This window comes from Olea europaea, unplaced genomic scaffold (assembly GCF_002742605.1).
Source record: "Olea europaea var. sylvestris unplaced genomic scaffold, O_europaea_v1 scaffold134, whole genome shotgun sequence".
Classification (NCBI taxonomy): domain Eukaryota; kingdom Viridiplantae; phylum Streptophyta; class Magnoliopsida; order Lamiales; family Oleaceae; genus Olea; species Olea europaea.
Genome location: NW_019230887.1, coordinates 172,278 through 191,271, shown reverse-complemented (window position 1 = coordinate 191,271; position 18,994 = coordinate 172,278). Strand labels below are relative to the sequence as shown.

General features: G+C 35.4%; 3 protein-coding genes across 4 annotated transcripts; 2 read left to right on the top strand and 1 right to left on the bottom strand.

Annotated features, from left to right (window-relative positions):
- Positions 1–3,818, top strand: LOC111375114. 2 transcript variants are annotated; one of them, XM_022997904.1, is made up of 5 exons: positions 1–236; positions 924–2,270; positions 2,349–2,512; positions 2,660–2,822; positions 3,134–3,818. In XM_022997904.1, the coding sequence occupies exons 2-5, from the start codon at positions 986–988 to the stop codon at positions 3,721–3,723; spliced, it is 2,202 nt and encodes a 733-aa protein (XP_022853672.1). In that variant the 5' UTR covers positions 1–236; positions 924–985; the 3' UTR covers positions 3,724–3,818. The 2 variants fall into 2 exon arrangements, with proteins under 2 accessions (XP_022853672.1, XP_022853671.1); XM_022997903.1 differs by lacking the exon at positions 1–236 and adding an exon at positions 258–821.
- Positions 3,819–4,717: 899 nt separating this feature from the next.
- LOC111375113 (GMP synthase [glutamine-hydrolyzing]-like) lies at positions 4,718–8,191 on the top strand. Its single transcript, XM_022997902.1, has 6 exons — positions 4,718–5,441; positions 6,226–6,476; positions 6,615–6,990; positions 7,100–7,231; positions 7,322–7,497; positions 7,720–8,191. The coding sequence occupies exons 1-6, from the start codon at positions 4,728–4,730 to the stop codon at positions 7,841–7,843; spliced, it is 1,773 nt and encodes a 590-aa protein (XP_022853670.1). The 5' UTR covers positions 4,718–4,727; the 3' UTR covers positions 7,844–8,191.
- Positions 8,192–9,712: 1,521 nt separating this feature from the next.
- On the bottom strand, positions 9,713–13,518 carry LOC111375106 (transcription factor GLABRA 3-like). Its single transcript, XM_022997894.1, has 7 exons — positions 13,333–13,518; positions 12,511–12,765; positions 11,720–11,816; positions 11,587–11,601; positions 11,378–11,434; positions 10,451–11,293; positions 9,713–10,210 (listed from the first exon to the last, which is right to left on the bottom strand). The coding sequence occupies exons 1-7, from the start codon at positions 13,449–13,451 to the stop codon at positions 9,713–9,715; spliced, it is 1,884 nt and encodes a 627-aa protein (XP_022853662.1). The 5' UTR covers positions 13,452–13,518.
- Positions 13,519–18,994: the final 5,476 nt, after the last annotated feature.

The following is an 18,994-nucleotide window of genomic DNA, read 5'->3' as shown; positions in this document are numbered from 1 at the left end:
ATCTTCCTTGAGTTGAAAGTTTTGTAGTGGTTGAAGAAAGCCAGATTTTTGTTGTGTATGGTGGCAATTTTATGCCATTAATGCTGTTTACACCTATACATACAAAGAATTCTCTTTCCTCTTCTTCTTTTATGGCATTTTCCTTCTCTTCACTTTTCCATTTTCCACCAGCCCTCCAGCACTATTGAAAGGACTCTAGTCTGTATAATCTCTACTACTATGAAAAGGGATTAAAGGTACCCCACCCACCCCTTTTCCTTTTTCTTCTCTTTTATTCATATTTTCTTGAGAAAAGTTGGTTTTTAATGATGGGAAGTTGTGTTAAAAGCTCGATTTGGGATAGTGAATTGAAGAAGCTTTATGACTAGGGAGTACAAGTATGATGTATGTGTGTGTGTTGGGAATGTTTGTGGACCTAATTACGATTTTCCAATCTTGGCACGAAGGACAAGATTTTAACCTTAGTCCATCTTTTATGCTAGAGTCGAAAAGTAGAAAACCTATGTGAATGGTTGAAATTGACACTCGCTAATGGGGAAATGTGGATGAAGTTTGATGATTTTTCGCTTGTTGGATGAGTAGTTTTTGATTAAACTGGTGAATAATGCTTTTGATCCATAGTAGATGTGATTATTTAGGCTATAATTTCAAGATTTTCAGCATTGTATACCATTCTTAACGCAAATTAGATCATAATATGCATTTGATTTCTGTGGTTTATGATGGAATATATAGATCAGATTCCCTCACTTTAATTTGCTTTTATGAAAGATTCCTTCGGATCAAATTATTCACCCTCGTCCATCGACCCCAAATTTATGGTAATATGTCAAGAAACTCTGTTCGATCTTGACGAGTCCTCGACGCGGCCATAATAAAAGAAACTAAAATGATGAACTAATCCAATATTTGTTTTGATTCAGAATGGAGCAGACTTGGAGTTGTCTGTATTAGGCGAAGTGTTAGGAATCTCATTCAAGAAGATATGTCAATCGAGATGCAAAAAGAGAAGCGAATTAGAGCTAAAAGACTGCTATTTGCAGGAACAGATTCGAGTAAGGAAATGCCTATTACTGAAGTAGATAAATCTTCCCATAAGCTCAACACTGGAGCAATGCTGGAAACAATTTACGATCAGATTTATCGAGAAGAGAGTAGCCCCGAGGGAGGTCCAGGAAGAAGTATCACTCTTGCGGAGTATGGCCGGCTCAATGAGATCAGCGTCGAGCAATTTCAAATGAGTGCCAGAGCTTTTGTTGATCAGATGTTAACGGACCGAAAATTCGTCGACAAGGAACGGGAATGCTCTGAGTCGAGACCATTCTCTGATGCACTAGAAATTCTAAAGTCGAACGAGTATTTATGTGAAAAGATCAAGAACCAATATGGGCATTCATCAAAAGGAAGTCTCACTTCTCGGATGTCGGAAAAAGTAGTTCTAAAGCCAAATTCAAAGGATACCAAATACTCCGAGAATGTTTCCTGTCATTGCTCGTTGCTTCAGTTTCATAACAGGTCGAGCAGTAAATTACCAAATGTGAAATCTACATCTTTCTCTTTCAGCGAAATGAAGAGGAAGTTGGAATATTCATTTGGACAGACCAGGAAAGAGACATACCAGCCCTTAATGGGTGTAACTACAGTTGAACGGTCTCATAGTAAAATGAGCTCTGGAGATGAGAGTCCTTGTCGACGTATGAACACCAGAAATTCTGTGAATTCATCCATCGGTGCCAAGTTGAAGGACAAGAATCAAGGCCTCAAATCAAGCTGTTTATCTGAAAATTCTTGCATGAACGAACCCATGTGTAACAAATCAAATCCATCGAGTATCCAAGGAACACGTAAACTTGATGTAATTCTGGAGGCAAAAATGCACCTTTCTGCTAGATTGGAAACTTTAAATGCCATTGAGACCTCGACTAGCAAAAGATGCCCTAAAACCTTAGGACAGATTCTCTCCTCACCCGAATATGACGTTTTGCTTTCCAGCCTAAGTAGGAAAAAGGAAAAAGGTTCGGTTTCCGCGCAGATGAGATTGAGTCCTTCTGGCAATTCTCTGGCAAGTTGCCAAAACCGAAAAGGAAAACAGAAGAAGTACGTAACTCCATTTAGACGGAATGAAGAAGCTAGATCTTCTGATAATTTTAGGAACTATGATAGTACACTAGAAATATTGGAGGCGAACACAAATTTCTCTCTGATCGAAAGTCCTGATACAGAAGTGCATGAGAACATTGGTTTTGCTGCAGTTGATCTGAAGTCTACTGGTACGAGTTTATTTCAATAATGCTCAATCTTCTGTTCTTTTATCAATCTGTTGTTTATCCATCTTGCATGTTTTTCAGGTCGAGTAATGATGGTAGAATTAGAAAGCATTCCAAATCATGAATTTACAAGAACTTCAGAAGGGCCAAGTGAATTAAGCAGCACTGATGTATCTGGCACTATGCAAAAAAACAACAGAATTGAATTACTCGAGGAAGATGGAAATACAACGCATCTAAGATCGGTGAGGGATTCATACTGTTTTATTTCAGTAGGTGGTCGTCGATTTGAAACACCTCTTTGGTCCATGTTCCTTTTTAACTCCCGCCTCTTAGAGATTTATTAATCACTTCAAAGTTTAAACCTTTGCTAACATTTTAAACCTTTGTAGGATTCGCCTTCTGTACCAGATTATTCTCCATGGACTCCTTTAAGCACGTACCGACTAGATGACAGCACTAAAGATCGAGATGAGCACCCAAGCCCGGTTTCTGTCCTTGAGCCATTTTTCATGGAAGACGCGAATAGCCCACCAAGCATCATACTTAGAAGAGGTAAGTATGACATAAAATAAAACTCTCTCACTTCTTTTTGGTATCTTGTGTTGGAGTGGGTTGTGTTCCCAGCAGTGACACGATTTTGCTAGGGCAAGTCCGAACGGGGAGAAGTAGACCAAACTAACTTGGCTTTTTGTAGTTGCTAAGAATCTAGCTGCTTTAGATATCTAGTGATGAATGTAACAGAATGGCAAAAAGAGATTTGTGTAGCTGACCCAAATTGTTGGGAATAAGGCTTCGTGCATGATTGGAAAAGCTTAAATTTTTAGACTTAGTTCGTCGTTGTAGTAATTCGGGTCATTTTGCAGCTGGCCAGCCATTACAACCACGTCGTCTAGATTATGAAGGGTGCACATCTGAGGCGTCCCCCATTGATCCCACATTCATTCCAACAACCTGCATGGATGAAAAGGCTTCCATTTCTGGTTATGTAAATGCAGTTTTGCAAGCTTCTTGTCTGAATTGGGACAAGTTATCAGCAATTATGCCACTCACCGAACAGCTAATTTATGAATCCTTATTCGACGAAGTAGAGCTTCCATCCACTGATTCTCCTTATGATCCTAAACTTCTTTTCGATCACATTAATGAAGTTCTGCAAGAGGTACATAGACGTCATTTTGGTTTGCCCCCTTGGTTATCATTCATTAAATCGAAAATCCAGTTTGCGCCATTGGAACAACAGGTGGTCGACGAGGTAATGAAAGAAGCTGTTTTTTACCTCCTTCCTTGCACTGAGAAAAGGACGTTGGACCAGCTCGTTGGCAAAGATATGGCAAATTCGGGATCGTGGCTTGATATCCGGCTTTATACAGAGGAAATTGTGAGTCAGATTGCAGAATATATCTTAGAGGAATCAATCCTGTATTTGATTCTTGATTTTGATACATTAAGCTGAAGCTGTTGTTCATATTTTTTCATACATCTAATTTAATGCTAGTTACATAGAAGGTATAATGAAGAATAAAGGTTTTATTAGCAGGTTAACATTTTTATTGGTACGTTTGCAATTTAGATGGTTAAAAATGTTGTGAAATATAAAGACATGCTTTACAAATGCAATTTACTAGTAATGTTACATTTTTATAAAATAAATCGGGCTGAGTGAGCCTGTTGTCGTGTGTTAAGTTGCCTTGAATCAAGACTGTTTCGTCCATTTGACAATACATTGTTGCTCTAATGTAGAACCACCACAATTAAAAAACTTATTTGATCAAACAAACAGAGTTTGTTTGGGAGTGATTTTGAGAATTGATTTTTTGACGGTTAGGAGAAAAGTAAGGTTCACCTGTGAGAGAAGAAGTCAAATATGAAGGTTGAAATAATGAAATAACAGTCAAAAAAACTAATTTTTTGAAGAAAAAATCACTCCTAAACAAGCTCACAATGTATTTATTTATTTAAAGTTATCAGAAATGATATAATGCCCATTTTGGGCATGATAAAAGCTAATCTTTGATCTACATATTCATATACTAGAGTAGAGATTATGCTCCCGTTTGTTTTTCATTTTTGAAAGGATGAGAATGAAAAATATAGTCGTTACAGACTCCATACAAGAAATAGAAATACAAATTTAGTAATTTGATGTGATGAATAACGGTCATATTTTTTATTTTAATGAAGAAATAATGGGAACCAAACAAGGGCTATATATATTTAAAATTTAATCAGATTCTTTTTTAAAATTTTTTATTTCGTTGGCCTGCTGTGTGTACCAAAATTGTTTGGTAGTTGTTTGGACAACCCTAACAGCGCTTTGAAGCTTTTGTTCCCACTTGGACTTTGGAAATTATAGTTAAATGCACCTTTTGTCATATAAAGAAAAAAAAAATTCCTTTTTCTGGGGAAGAAAATAGAGAAAAGGTTGAAATAATAAAATAATAATTTCTTTTCCTTAAAATGAGGATATATAAAGTTGGATATCCATTATGCTTCCCGCCTTCACTAAAACCTAGCCACCTTTCTTCTTGGTGCATAAACGCTATCCCCATCCCTCTCCCTCTCCCTCTCCCTCTCACAACTCACTACCCTCTTCTCTCATCGAATACCGAATCTGAAAACTCGCTAATGGACCCTCAAGATGTGAAAACAAACATAGTGTTGATACTTGATTTCGGATCCCAGTACACCCATCTCATAACCCGAAGAATTCGTGCCCTCAATGTGTTCTCGCTCTGCATCAACGGCACATCGTCCCTCAAATCCATAGCTGACCTGAACCCGCTTGCAATTATTCTTTCCGGTGGGCCACACAGCGTCCACGCCATTGACGCGCCTTGTTTTCCATCTGGGTTCATGGAGTATGTTGAGTCGAACAAGCTTCCTGTTTTGGGGATATGCTATGGGCTGCAATTGATTGTGCAGAAAACGGGCGGTGAGGTGAGGGTTGGCGAGAAACAGGAGTATGGGAGGATGGAAATCGAGGTAGAGAAGGCTTGTGGGTTGTTTGGAAATAAGAAGGTTGGGGATAGACAGAGTGTGTGGATGAGTCACGGGGACGAGGCCGTGAAGTTGCCGGAGGGGTTCGAGGTCGTGGCAAGGAGCAAGCAGGGGTCTGTGGCTGCAGTGGAGAATCGTGAAAAGAGGTTATATGGTTTGCAGTACCATCCAGAGGTATAATTTGGCTGACTGTGTATACTTTTCATGTCTAGTTATAAAAAGTGTACCTTTTTTGTACGATGCATAGGTTAATTTAGTTTTATTCATGTGACTTTATTTTCTGTGGTATGAGTTTATAAACTGAAGTAAAAGTGATAAAAATTCTCGAGTATCGATTTGAAATTAGAACTTTTGACTGGTTCTTATGGAGGACTTTTTGTTATTGGTCTTTCAGGAAAACGATTTGTTTGGTTGGGATAGTCCTGTTTTACTTTTGTTTGTTATGTATTCTCTCTTTAGTTAACTCTTTGGTAATTTAAAAATGAAGTGTATTTTTATTTTTATTTTTTGGTGGCATTTTAGATAGTATTTCTGTTCTCTTGTTTCTATAATTCTCATAGTTACTATTTATTGTTAATCTGCTTCAAATAAAAAGAATGAATACATGGCAAAAGTGCTGTAGTGTGAATTAGTCTTCAAGGTTCAGTGAAAGTTCAGAGCTCGGATTGAACTCTGCATCGCTGAAACAGTAGAATGACCCTAATCAATTTTGTAAACTGTACTTCAGTAGAAGTACGTTCAAATTATGCTCAGTTTCATTGGAATTCTTCTGCAATGGCAGAATCAATTTAGGCATTTCACTGTGCTCTTCTAACGCCAACAACTGCAAAGAAACATGAACTCATAGTCTATATATATAACTAAGTTCAATATACTAACAGTCCGCATTGCTTATCTCTTGATTATTAGGAGCATTTGCTGTTTGATTCTTCTTGATGATCTTATGGATCTTTTGCAGGTAACGCATTCCCCTGAAGGAATGGAAACGTTGAGATATTTCCTCTTTGATATTTGTGGAGTAACTGCCGGCTGGAAGATGGAAGATGTTCTTGAGGAAGAACTGAAAATTATAAAAGAGACAGTTGGACCTGATGATCATGTCATCTGTGGATTATCTGGGGGTGTCGACTCCACAGTGGCAGCTACACTTGTTCACAAGGCTATTGGAGATAGGCTTCACTGTGCTTTTGTTGACAATGGTTTATTAAGGTTAGACAACATCCACTTTTATGAGATTGAAAAGAACCTTCATAAATTATTATTTCAGAAAATATATGAAGGTGCTTGCTCAAAATTTACTCAAATGTTCGATGCATCTAATTTTGAATTTTGACTTTGATTTTACAGGTTTAAGGAGAGATCGCGGGTGATGGAAACATTTGAGAAGGATCTTCATTTACCTGTTACTTGCATTGATGCAACTGAGCAATTTCTTAGCAAGCTCAAAGGTGTAACAGAACCCGAAAAGAAAAGAAAAATAATCGGAAATGAATTTATCTGCATCTTTGATGCTTTTGCTCATGATTTGGAGAAAAAGTTACAAAGGAAACCTCTTTATTTGGTCCAAGGAACCTTGTACCCTGACGTAATTGAATCTTGCCCGCCACCTGGAAGTGGGAGGACTCACTCCCACACTATCAAGAGTCATCATAATGTTGGAGGGCTTCCCAAGGACATGAAGTTGAAGCTCATTGAGCCGCTTAAACTTTTATTTAAGGATGAGGTATTCAGTTCAATTTCTTTTTAAGTTTCGAGAACTCTTACATGTTAAACTTTGTTTGCACGACATGATTTGTTTTATCTGTTCGGCGTCCTATTGCAATTGTTTGAAGGTTCGAGAACTGGGTAGAATTATGGGGGTTCCAGTTTCCTTCTTAAAGCGCCACCCCTTCCCTGGGCCTGGCCTTGCAGTGAGGGTCCCTGGTGATGTAACAGAAGGAAACCGTTTGGACATCCTGCGTAAGGTATATGAATATTTGTTTCTTAAATATACGCAATGCAACAATATTCAGCTATTTAATGTCTTTTTCTGTCGACTGTGGTGCCCATATCAGGCGGATGATATCTTCATTCAGGCAATCAAAGATGCTGGGATATATGACTCTATATGGCAAGCTTTTGCTGTATTCATGCCAGTATTAACAGTTGGAGTTCAAGGAGATCAAAGAACACATTCTTATGCCATCGCACTTAGGGCCGTCACAAGTCATGATGGAATGACTGCAGACTGGTATTTAATCTTTTCGTAAATTTTTTATTTTTTATTTTTTTTATATCAGCTCTTGGCTTCCTCATGCAAATTGTAATTACTAGGTTCCGTTGTCTTTAGTCTAAGGTGTGCTTGATAACTACGGCTATGAATACAATTTTTTATTCTAGTAGCTCTCTCCTAACAGAAACTTTACTTACTGTATGTTTTTTTTTCTTTTTCTCTGCAATTGCAAACTTCTAGGTACTATTTCGATCACAAGTTTCTGGCTGATCTATCAACAAGGATTTGCAATGAAGTTCAAGGCGTAAATCGTGTTCTTCTAGATATTACATCAAAGCCTCCGGCAACTATTGAGTGGGAATAATTGAATTTGTCCAAGGAATTTTATACGGGCATAAGTTCCATTACCGCTGGTGATCTTGATGAGTTTTGAGAGGAACATCAAGTCCCGGAAAATCAAAGTCTAGTAGGGCAATGATTCTTCACAAAAATATGCATCGACTTATTTTTAAAAAATTGATAGGAAAAAAAATACTTTTATCCTATTGGTGGTTTTTACTTGGAAGCAACATGTCTGTAGTAGCTTTTAGTTGTTCTAAATTTGTATTTCTACTCCCTTGTGGAGCACATTCATATATAATGAATAGTGTATGATATACATTTGGTGCATGTTTGGTATAAAGGGGGGGCGCAATACACTAATTTTTAATTTTCTTTAATATTGTCTAATACTATTTAATCTACTTCATCAAATGTGCCATTCCATATCATTTTGGGTAATCATTTATTATTGCTAGGCTATATGAAGTCGTGAAGGGATCAATTTCAGTATGATTTTTCATCTTAACGAGAACTAACATTTTTAATTATGAACCTCTTTTTTAACCCCCCATCTTTTTGTGGTTCAACATTGTTGATTCTTATTTAAATCATCATTTGTGAAGCTAATCCAATTTCAGAATAAAGGGGCTTGCTTTGATCGTTAATTGTAGGTAACTTGTTTCATGTTTTTGTTTCTATCTCATCGTATCACTTTTTGCGATTATTTCTAGTATGAAATGAGTCGGTCATCCACTTTGGGGTCATAGAGTTCTATAAATCGCTCTCGGATCTCGAACTCCATATCTCAATGGAAATATTGAATGGAAAAGAATATTACAAAACAATTACTCCGTTCCCTTGTAATAAGTAGATCAGACTGTAAAGTGAAACAAAAGAAAAGGGTATGATCCATTCTGACCACCAACCCCAAAATTTAAGGGCATGCATCTACGGGAATTAATAGTGGAACATTGCATCTCTGTTGCACATTATTAAAAGATTGAAAATATAATTTCATAATGGTCATGCTCTAATCTTTTGTCGTTCTTTTTCTTGTTTACCCACAGAAATTAATAATAAAATAACTTATTTAATTGGCATTGGCCACTCCTTGGTTTCTCAATATTCACCTAAACACGAATTTTAAATTGATGCAGCTCCCTTTCTCCCTTTTTATTTCTAGAATAGAATAATCATGTTTAGATTCTTACAATAAAAAATAGCATGATGTTTCTCGTTTGGCATGGTCTGCAAGTTGTTCTCACAAGTTAATGTAAACTTAAGAAATATTTGATACGTTAAATTGAACAAAAATGATTGGTGTACTCATTTTTGGTGCAAACAGTTCTGAGGTCGCCCGTCCTTAGGTTCGTGCAAGGCCTAATATTATAGGGGCCCATATTTCTGTACTCGGGGCCGCCCCATAGCTCGAGACAATTTAGACGTCTAATTCGTCTTCATGCTTTTTGTGCAGGGTGACAAGAAGGCACAGAGAATGTCACTTGCTGACATTATTTTAAGAATCGTGCAACAAAGCATAGGTGATATTGTACTGTCGAAAGCGATGTCTATAATGAAATGAATAAATACCAGCAAGAATCTGGCATAAAATGCTTGTTTTTCACTTGAATTGATTCAATATAAGACATAAAGTGCTTATTTTTCACTTAAATTGATTCGACAACATTTTCCTTCAGTTTTTTATTTTTCATTTTTTAATATGTTTGAGAATGTTTTTAGTTGAATCGTCAGAAGAAAATCTGTGTTAAAGATCAGCACTCTTCAAGAGAATGAGAAAACCCCCTTTATTAGACTGAACTGCTTGGAAAATTCCTCTACAAACATCTACTTAAGTTTCAAAATACAGATTCTACATAAATTACACATCCAAGGTCATGACATGACCTTAGTCTCAAGGATCTTCAACATCGCCGAATGGATAATTTTCTAGATGTAGAGAACAAACCTGAGATTTTATAGTCAAAGAGAGTATCCCATCAGTGTTGGAAGATCGAACGGATTGAAAATCCAAATGTAGTTTGCTTATGGCTTCCATGACTTCAAGCAACACGTTCTCTCTCCACAGGCACCTCATCTCTATTAGCACATCCTTGTCGACAACATTAACGGTTATATTATCAGTTGAAGAATCTCTTGACAGACTGCAGCCACTGTTAGATCTCGGTTCTTCCATATCACAAGCCTTCCTCTTGTTTGTCAAAGACTTCTTGCTGATTCCATTCTTATTAGTGCCATAATTATCAGAAGTTCTCTCAATGGCATCGTAAGGCTTACTTCTTGTCCTCGACTCTAGCATGTCTACATCCCTGTGAGATTCCAGCTCTTCAACCCTTTTCTCGAGCTCCCTTAGGCGCTCTATAGTGCGATCAAGTACTGATATTTTATCGACCTGCAACCATAAAAACCAAAAATCTTCTCATATAGTCAGGTTTCATTCACAGTACTAAGCTGATATGAACATTACTATGAACAAAATTTTGACTAACTTGTGAAACATATCATTAGTGAATGTTTGGTATGCAGTATTGGACCCAACAGGACTATATAATGAGCAAACTTTTAACTAATTTATTGAACGTGACAGGACTATATCAGTGGACCAATGAAAAAGGAGCGTAGTTTTAAGTACCTTGCCACCAGATGGGACTAAGGACCCAAGAATCAAAAATCGCTCATTTATTTTTTCTCTGCGCTTTCTCTCGGACAAGACATGATTTCTATCAATTTCTTCTATTTCTGGTTTAGAAAGGCTGTCTCTTTTGCCATCACATTTACCAGATTCAAGCCGACAATTTTCATGCATTCTGGCAACTTCGATAAGCACTTTTTTTAGTAATCGTTGTGGAGTACCAGTTTGAGGAATCTGAGAGCTTGATAATCTGTCCTTCCTCCAACTAATAAAGCTCGACTCTTTGTTACTATTGCTGAAGTAGGGTCCAAGAATCAACTGTTGAGAACTCTTCAAAAGATTGGAAAGAACACTTTGATAATGAATATCTTCGCCTCTGGATTCAGAAGAGTTCAGTTTCTGTTGATTGGTTTCTTGAGCCTCATGCATTTCATTATGAGTTACCTTCTTTCCGTTTGAAACTGGGACAATATCTTCAGGATTATCACAGGTTTGAGATATACAGTCACTGGAATTCGTAGAATTGTTGACACAATTGCTAATTTCATCATCCATAAATTGCCAGCTTTGCATTTGACCAGCTTCCCCATCAATGTCTTCTACCATATTTAATTCCTCATTTAGTTGCTTGGCCCCAAAATCATTCGAACCATTGTCGGGAGAACAATTATTTACTTCAGGATATTCCACATGCTGATTAAAACTAGTTTCTGGCATATTGATTTGATGATAGATGAGGCCATTATTGTTTCTGGCATTGTCAGGAATCTTGGAAACAATGGGGTAAGGAAACTCGAGGAAAGAAGTTTTTAAGTTTTGAATGAGTTTCTTGTCCTCTAAAACCTACGAAACACATAAGAGTTCACAAATTGAGATAAAACCGTGTTTTGACAACTAAAATTGAACAGTAATTTAAAAATGGCTTACTAGCTCAGTTGCTCCCAGCTCCACTACCCCTCCTAAATGTGGAAAGCATACTACTGTCTGCAAATCAAAGAGAAGGCATGTTATTTTCAATAATGTAATACTTTAGAACATAATACGTTGCAAATTAGAAATTTAATTTAAAATCTTGATATCCTAAACATGTTGTACATGTAATATTTGGAGTTGTGATCAAGTAAAAAGATGAATACCTGGATTGATGCACTCTGCAGAAAGCAATGGAAGTCCAGCCAGTCATAAGACAAAGATATTGAAAAGTAAAGTAAGGTAAGAGTTATAGAAAATGATCCTAGATGAACACTAAATTAAGAGTCGTCTACTTGCCTTAGCAAGCAAAGAACGAGAGAAAACTTTGGTGTCTGCTCGGTGAGCATTGCATAGCCAGACAGTCCGATTTTTTGCTAATGTCCTCCCCGGCAACCTTTACAATGCCAATGAAAATCAAAATGACTGGTTTCAGTAAGTCATTGAATTCGAAATACACCTAAAATTATGCTAATCATAGCCGATTAATATTTCTTACGTCCATTAATATTAACCAAAATACAAATAGTTGGTATATACACAATTTCCAAGAAACATAAGTAATTCAGTTGGTCTCCCTGCAGTTGGGAGATCACATCATCCCGGCGGGAAGGCAACAGATTTCATGTTTGCAAACAAACAACAAATGAAACGGTGACAGCATAGCAATGAGGATGCATTGTATTAATGATCATATGAGGTAGAGAGTACTTATTGTCATTCTCTCCAGAGTAAAATTTACCGTACATAAATTCTTGAATGAAAGATGCAATGATTTTACAACCATTTTTAATAAAAAGCGATGGCAAAGCTCTTTGTCATTATAACTTGCTTCACCACATACACAACATTTTTGGTTTTGCTTAATAGTATGTCAAACTTACTTTTAAGTTACTTATTTTGCAGAACATGATAATCAGAATTACTCTTTTTACCAATAAGACTGTTTTCTAGAAAAGTAACATTTAAACACAGCCAAACATGATCATAATCACTCGAATCAAAGACATTAACAGCGCTACTGGAGAAAAAAATAATAATAATAATAAAAAATCAGAAGAACTTCAAAGCTTAAGTAAAAGAAGAATTACCCTTGGCCAACATTATATACGAACGACATACAAACCAAGTAATACCACTCAGCATCAGTGAGATCTTCAGGTGATAATGCGGCCGTTGGCCTTTTAGCTTGTGGATTTGTTTCCCCTGCAGATAGGGACGAGTAAAGTTCTCTCAGCTGCTCACTCCTCTGCAGCCCGAGCTGATCCGCATTCAGTTCTTCAGCCTGAACAGTTTTTCTTGTTTTAATGTCTCCATTATAGTACCCATCACCCCATTTCAATACCCTAATAATTGCATTCACATGTTAACAAAGCTATAGTCAACAGAAAACTGCACTATAATCAACATGAATTGTAGCAACAACAATCACCCAGAATTTCCCTTTTAAATGACCAAGAAAATTCCAAACAAATGCCACTAAAAGTGGAATAAAGTCCTCAATAAGATATAATATGGTCCTGCTGCCTGCACAAAAAGTTTCCTTAATTTTTACTTTTAGATAGTAAATAAAGCAGATTTGGAAGACTTAAGGAACAGATCAACAGAACAACCATTAATGTTGTAAAGAAGATAGCCCATCAAGATCAGACACACGTGAACAATCCATTTACATTATATGATAAGTTTTTCTAAAAATAAGCAAATTACCAGTAAAAAGAAGTCATCGGTATTTTCATTCACGATATTTTTTGTGAACTAGTGTATAATCTGTAAGAAAATCTCCAAACCCCGAACCCCACCCCACCTCAACCCCACAGAGAAAAAAACGATAAAAATACAAAGATAAGAAGAACCAAAAAAACTTCTTTTTTCTTGAGGGGTGAGGTGGGAAGAAGAGATTGAAACTTTACCCAGGTTGTTTAGATGAAATGGACCAAAAAATTGCATAGCTCCATTGAATGCTTCTAACAGCAAGAGCAAGTTGTTTGTTTAGGTTCTCTGGGACTTCCTCTTGGGTCTGGTTTTCCATAGCCAATCTTGGACTCAGCTCAGCCCTATGAGAAAGAAAATGACTTGGAACATTGGATGTGACTTTTTATAATTGAAAACTGAAAAGTAGTATATACCTTTAAGAGGCTGCTATCATACCAGAATTATTTAATTAATTAAGCTGAAAAGAGCTTATAATCTATTCTTCGAATCAGGGGTTAAATTGTTTTGAAACAAAACTGAAAAATGATGAAATGAATCACCAATAGTATGGAGATATATCTGATGCATGATTCTGAATGGTTTTTCATATATCGAATTCTACGATAGTGCCAACTGGGGAGGGGGTTGGTGTAAATGACATTAAGCGGAATAAATTGTAGACTTCAGTTAAAAGTCTAACAAATTTGTGGAAAAAGACATGGGTAAGTGAACATATAGACCATTTGAGCTATGTTTTAGGTAAATGTTTTGTTATGTGTACAATGGTGCACCTCACTGTACAGGTCCTTCACTCCTTCACAATGAGAACGGCGATTTTTTATTTGGACGCGGGCCCCTATTGTGAGGATGTTATACACCCTGGTGTATAAATAACAAAATTCTTCCGATAATATTGGCGTAAAAATAGATGAGATGATCTAAACTTTATATTTAACTCATAATGATAGATAGCTATGTCAAGTTAGATTATCTAATAAGAGAATCCATAATAATAGTGTGCTTGTACTAAAGTAATGTTAATGATCGGCCTAATTGGGGATTGGAATAATTATAACTAATTTTAATTTTATTTCCACATACTCCACCCTTGCCACCATCACTACGCACCCTCAACCCACCATGGCACAATCCTTGAACTTCCTACTTCGTCCTTGATAGTATAATAATATATATTTAATTTCCTTATTGTTTTGGTTTCCTAATTTTGTAGGTTTTCCTATAGGGGAGTGTTATATATATATAATTGTTTATATAATGATGTCCATAATTACACGTGATACTGGATCCAACATTTAATTCAAATCTCACACTTGCACATCAACAACCGGATGATTGTCACATCACATTATGGATACTATTATGTACAATAATTATGTACAAGTAGAATTTTCTTTCCTTATAATATATAAATTAATTTGGTTCATTATTTACCCTAATTTTTGGTTGCTCAATAATACGTCATCTTCTTCGTCTCTTAATTCTTCTTCTTCGTAGGTTGATTTATCAAATTAGTTCGTATTATTTTCATGATATTAGAGGCCAAATTTGTGTGTTGAAGTCAATCATTTCATCTCAATCCTTCTCAGACAATTCTTGAAATTGAAATGAATTAAAAAAAAAATCCTCTAAATTTGTGTTGAGTCATCACTGAAAATATACAATATCTCTCAAACCCAACTTTCTATTGAAGATTGGAGACCATATTTGTATTCCCGATGACGAGATAACCATACCTGATCGGCGTGGGTACTACCACACGTGTAATTTCGACGACGCGTGAACGGATTTTAGCGGAGACTGTGGAGGCACATGGAATGTTTTTCCAGGATGGTGAGTTTCTAATCGTTTGGTGGTATTAGTTTAATTATATGTGTATTGTACAATATATTCCGACGGTAGTTCGTCTTGGTGTGTTAAGTGTCATTGTTTCTCTTAGAACTTGATGATTTCATTTGATTGGTAGTAGCTTATTTGTTGATTTAATAATGGCAACTGCGAGGGATAATTCACTTCAATCCATTAGTCTCAAACTAAATGGTAATAATTACTCATATTAGAGTACCGTGATGATGAACTTTTTAAAGGTAAATAGAATGTGGGGTTATATTAGTGGAACTGTTGTGAAATCCGAGAATATTGCTGAGAATTATGTAATAGAGTTAGATAACCTAAGTCTAAATTTGTAAAATGGTATCAATTAGAGATTAATTTAGGGCTTTACATCAGAAGAGTATTCTTGAGTTTTAAACCACTATGAATTTAATTTGAGATAAGTTAGCTGTTATGGAATCAACCAAACTGAAAACATATGAGGAATATATTACTTTTTAGATAGGAGCAGCGATTAGATCAGTTTTTTATGGCACTTCAAAATGATTTTGAGAAACTTAGAGGCTCTATCTTGCATCGTACTTTACTTCCTTCAGTTGATTCGGTGGTTAGTGAACTTGTAGCTTAGGAAATACGTTTGAAATCTCTTGCAGGAGAAGTATCTCTTCCTCTATCTAGCCCCTCAGTGTTGGCTAAATCAGAACAAAAGTAATGTACAAGTTGCTAGTGATGAGTGTAACTTTTGCAAACAAAAAGGACATTGAAAGTCTTAATATCCTAAGCCATTTAAGAAGCAGCAACCTCAACCACGGCAGTGATCCTATAGTCCTATTGCTAACATAGTTGTTATCATGCCATCTAGCGACTTGTCTATACTTAGAGCATTATCTTCCTCCAATGTCGTGTTGATGGATTTAGTAGAGCTGTTTTAGAAGTTCTCGACCACACAGCTACATGCTATGTCAACATTCACTCATATAGGTTTGTCATCTCAGAGTTACTCATGTATTTCTTCCTCGGGGATCTTTGACTTAGGTGCTTCCAAATACATGTCGTTAACTCAAAATTCTTTACGATTTGCCTCTTTCTAACTCTTCTATGATTGTTATGACTGTTGATGGTACACCATTGCCCTTAGAAGGTGTTGATTCTGTTAATACACATAACTTATCATCATTTTAAGATGTCCATTGTGTTTCAACTCTTACTTTGAATCTTATTTATATTATCCAACTGTATGATTCTAGATACTTAGTTCAGTTTTTTCTATTGCTTGTCATGTGCAGGATCCTCAATCTTAAAATTTGACTAAGATAGGCTGTAGACAATGAGAGTTATATAATTTGGACAATCTAAGACCACTACACATTGCAGCCTCTAGTGTTGATTTGTCATCTTTTTCTTTGAATTCATCGTCTTCTAATTTTTATTTGTAGCATTTTCGCTTTAGACATATTTCCATTAGTCGTTCGAAATTTTTAGTTCTAAGGGTCAATTGGGAGATATACAAACTTATGACATTTTTTATTGTAGTAGTTGCAAATTAGCTCTATTTTTTGCTTTACCTTGTCCTCGAAGTATTTCTTATTCTGTTGCACTATTTGATCTTATTTACTCTGATGTGTAGGGTCCTACTCCTATTGCTACTAAAGGACGGTCTCGATATTATGTGTCCTTAGTAATGATTATAGTCGCTATTGTTGGGTTTGTATTATGAAATGACGATCTGACTTTCTTTCTATTTATCGATCTTTTAGAGCACTTATTAAAACTCATCAGTCAACTCTATTTAAGTGCTTTAAATGTAACTTAGGTGGAGAGCACACTTCAACTGATTTCTCTAAATTGCTTGATCTTAATAGCACAATACATCGTTGTAGCTTGCTAACTTCTTCACTAAGTCTCATCCCGTTCATCGTTTTTATTTCTTGCATGACAAACTCTCGCTGCTTCCTACTTTAGTATCGTGAGTTTGAGGGGGACGATAGTATAATAATATATATTTAGTTTCCTTATTATTTTAGTTTTCTAGTTTTGTAGGCTTTCTTATAATATATAAACTAATTTGGTTCATTATTTACTCTAATTTTTTGGGCTAAATAATATGTCTTCTTTCTTCGTCTCTTAATTCTTCTTTATTTTTTTGGTTGGTTGCTTCATGGTGAAATTCAATATTTGAACTCTGATTTTGTGGAAAACCCAAATGAAACGAGGTTCTGGATTACTGCTTAATTTTCCATAGCATTGAAATCACAAAAGAATACAAAACGATGTTGACTTATTCAAAATAGACCATATCATGTCATGGTGGACCTTGTGTTAGGGAGGCATTAACAAGAGACAAGAAAATAAAATAGAAACCTAATATTTTTATTTTTTATTATTGTAGGAAGGAGCTAGAAAACATTAAATGAGGACCGAAAATTTTTGGGTTTTGCTTTATGACATTTGTCCCATTTGAACTTATTTCATCTTGTGTAATTATTTTTCAAGAAAATAAGTAAAATAACACTTGAACATTGATGAAATTTTAGTAACGAGTAAATTTTCAAATCCCAATATATTATCAGAGTTCAAAAACTTAAAACAAAAAATTCACTCAACGGTAAAATCTCACAAGTTTAAGCAATATTGCTTAAGATGACCAACTTTTTGAGTTATTAGGTAGAACCTCAAATTCAATTAGAAGTTTGGTAAAGAAATTTTATTATTAAAATTAAAATTAAAGATTCATTTACTACTTTGATAGATACAGAGAGAATCAAATCGTACTTTAATTATAATTAAAAATAAAAACAATTATGAAAGAGAATAAGATGTAGAATTAATTAATTCACATGGATGATTTTTGATTAATGGGGAGAGCAATCCTATTGGAAAAACGTGTCAAGATGCCAAGATATTGCGTGTAATGATTATTCAACTATGCCAACTTTAAATTATATCAAAGTCTTCGAGGCCGGCTTGAACCTACCAATATTTTGTTTTTTCTTTGAAATGTTTTCTGAGCCCTTATTTGCGCGTGAATGAATTTTTGAATAGTGTATCGATGAAAAATTGTGTGATTAAAAAATAAGAAATTTTTTTAGATTTACGTGTAATATTATTTTATTAAAAAAGTGTGGTTGAAATGATGTCAAAACGCTGTTGCATAAATATTTTCTTAAAGAATGTGGCTCAAATAGTTATTTAAATATAGTTATAGTAAAAGGAAAAAAAAAAAAAAAAACTATTGCCCATGCATCCAGCACTTTCACATTTTTTTTAGGGAGAAATATGAAATTCGTGGAATTTTCATAAACATATGACAGAGAGACTTTTTTGTAAAAATATTATTAAAGAAAAAAATTTAAAAAAATAATGAAATAGAAGTTGGAATAATTTATTGAAAGTGGAAGTTTGAGCTGTTTTTTTCAAAATGAAAAATTGAATTTGTTTTTAGAAAAAGCAAATGTAAAAATAGAGTCTAGTAACGTTAAGGAAAATTGTCAATTAAAATTATGTAGTTGAGGGTATGATTAGATTCTCCTTTGATAGTTGTGCGTTCATTTTTAAAAATAAAAAATTGAGATAATATGTTAAGAACCAACTTGGAAAAGGACAGTTTGTCCGGTCGGTCCATTTCATAATTTGTTGTGGCTAATTTGACAACACTTAGGTTCACGTGATTTTTATTATTGAATATAAATATATATGTTTTCCTAAGAAATTCGTAAAGTTTGATGGTAACAAATCTTTTGTCATTTTCTTGTATGTCTAGTATGTTCTCAGTACAATCGTCCATTTCAGGAAAGGGTCAAGCTAGACTTATAGAAATTTTTCACAGAAGTGCTCCAGAACTCTCACAGTAATAGTGGGTGGATGAATTTTTTGTCAATTTTTTCACCACATGGGGGTCACTCATGTGAGTTTTCTGACAGAACTCTGTTAAGTACAGGGGGCTTTCGCCTTCAAGAAAAAGGGATTGGTAGTCGTTGACACTCCCACGATTAATGCAACTGTCCCAAATCAGTAATATGGAGGGAAATG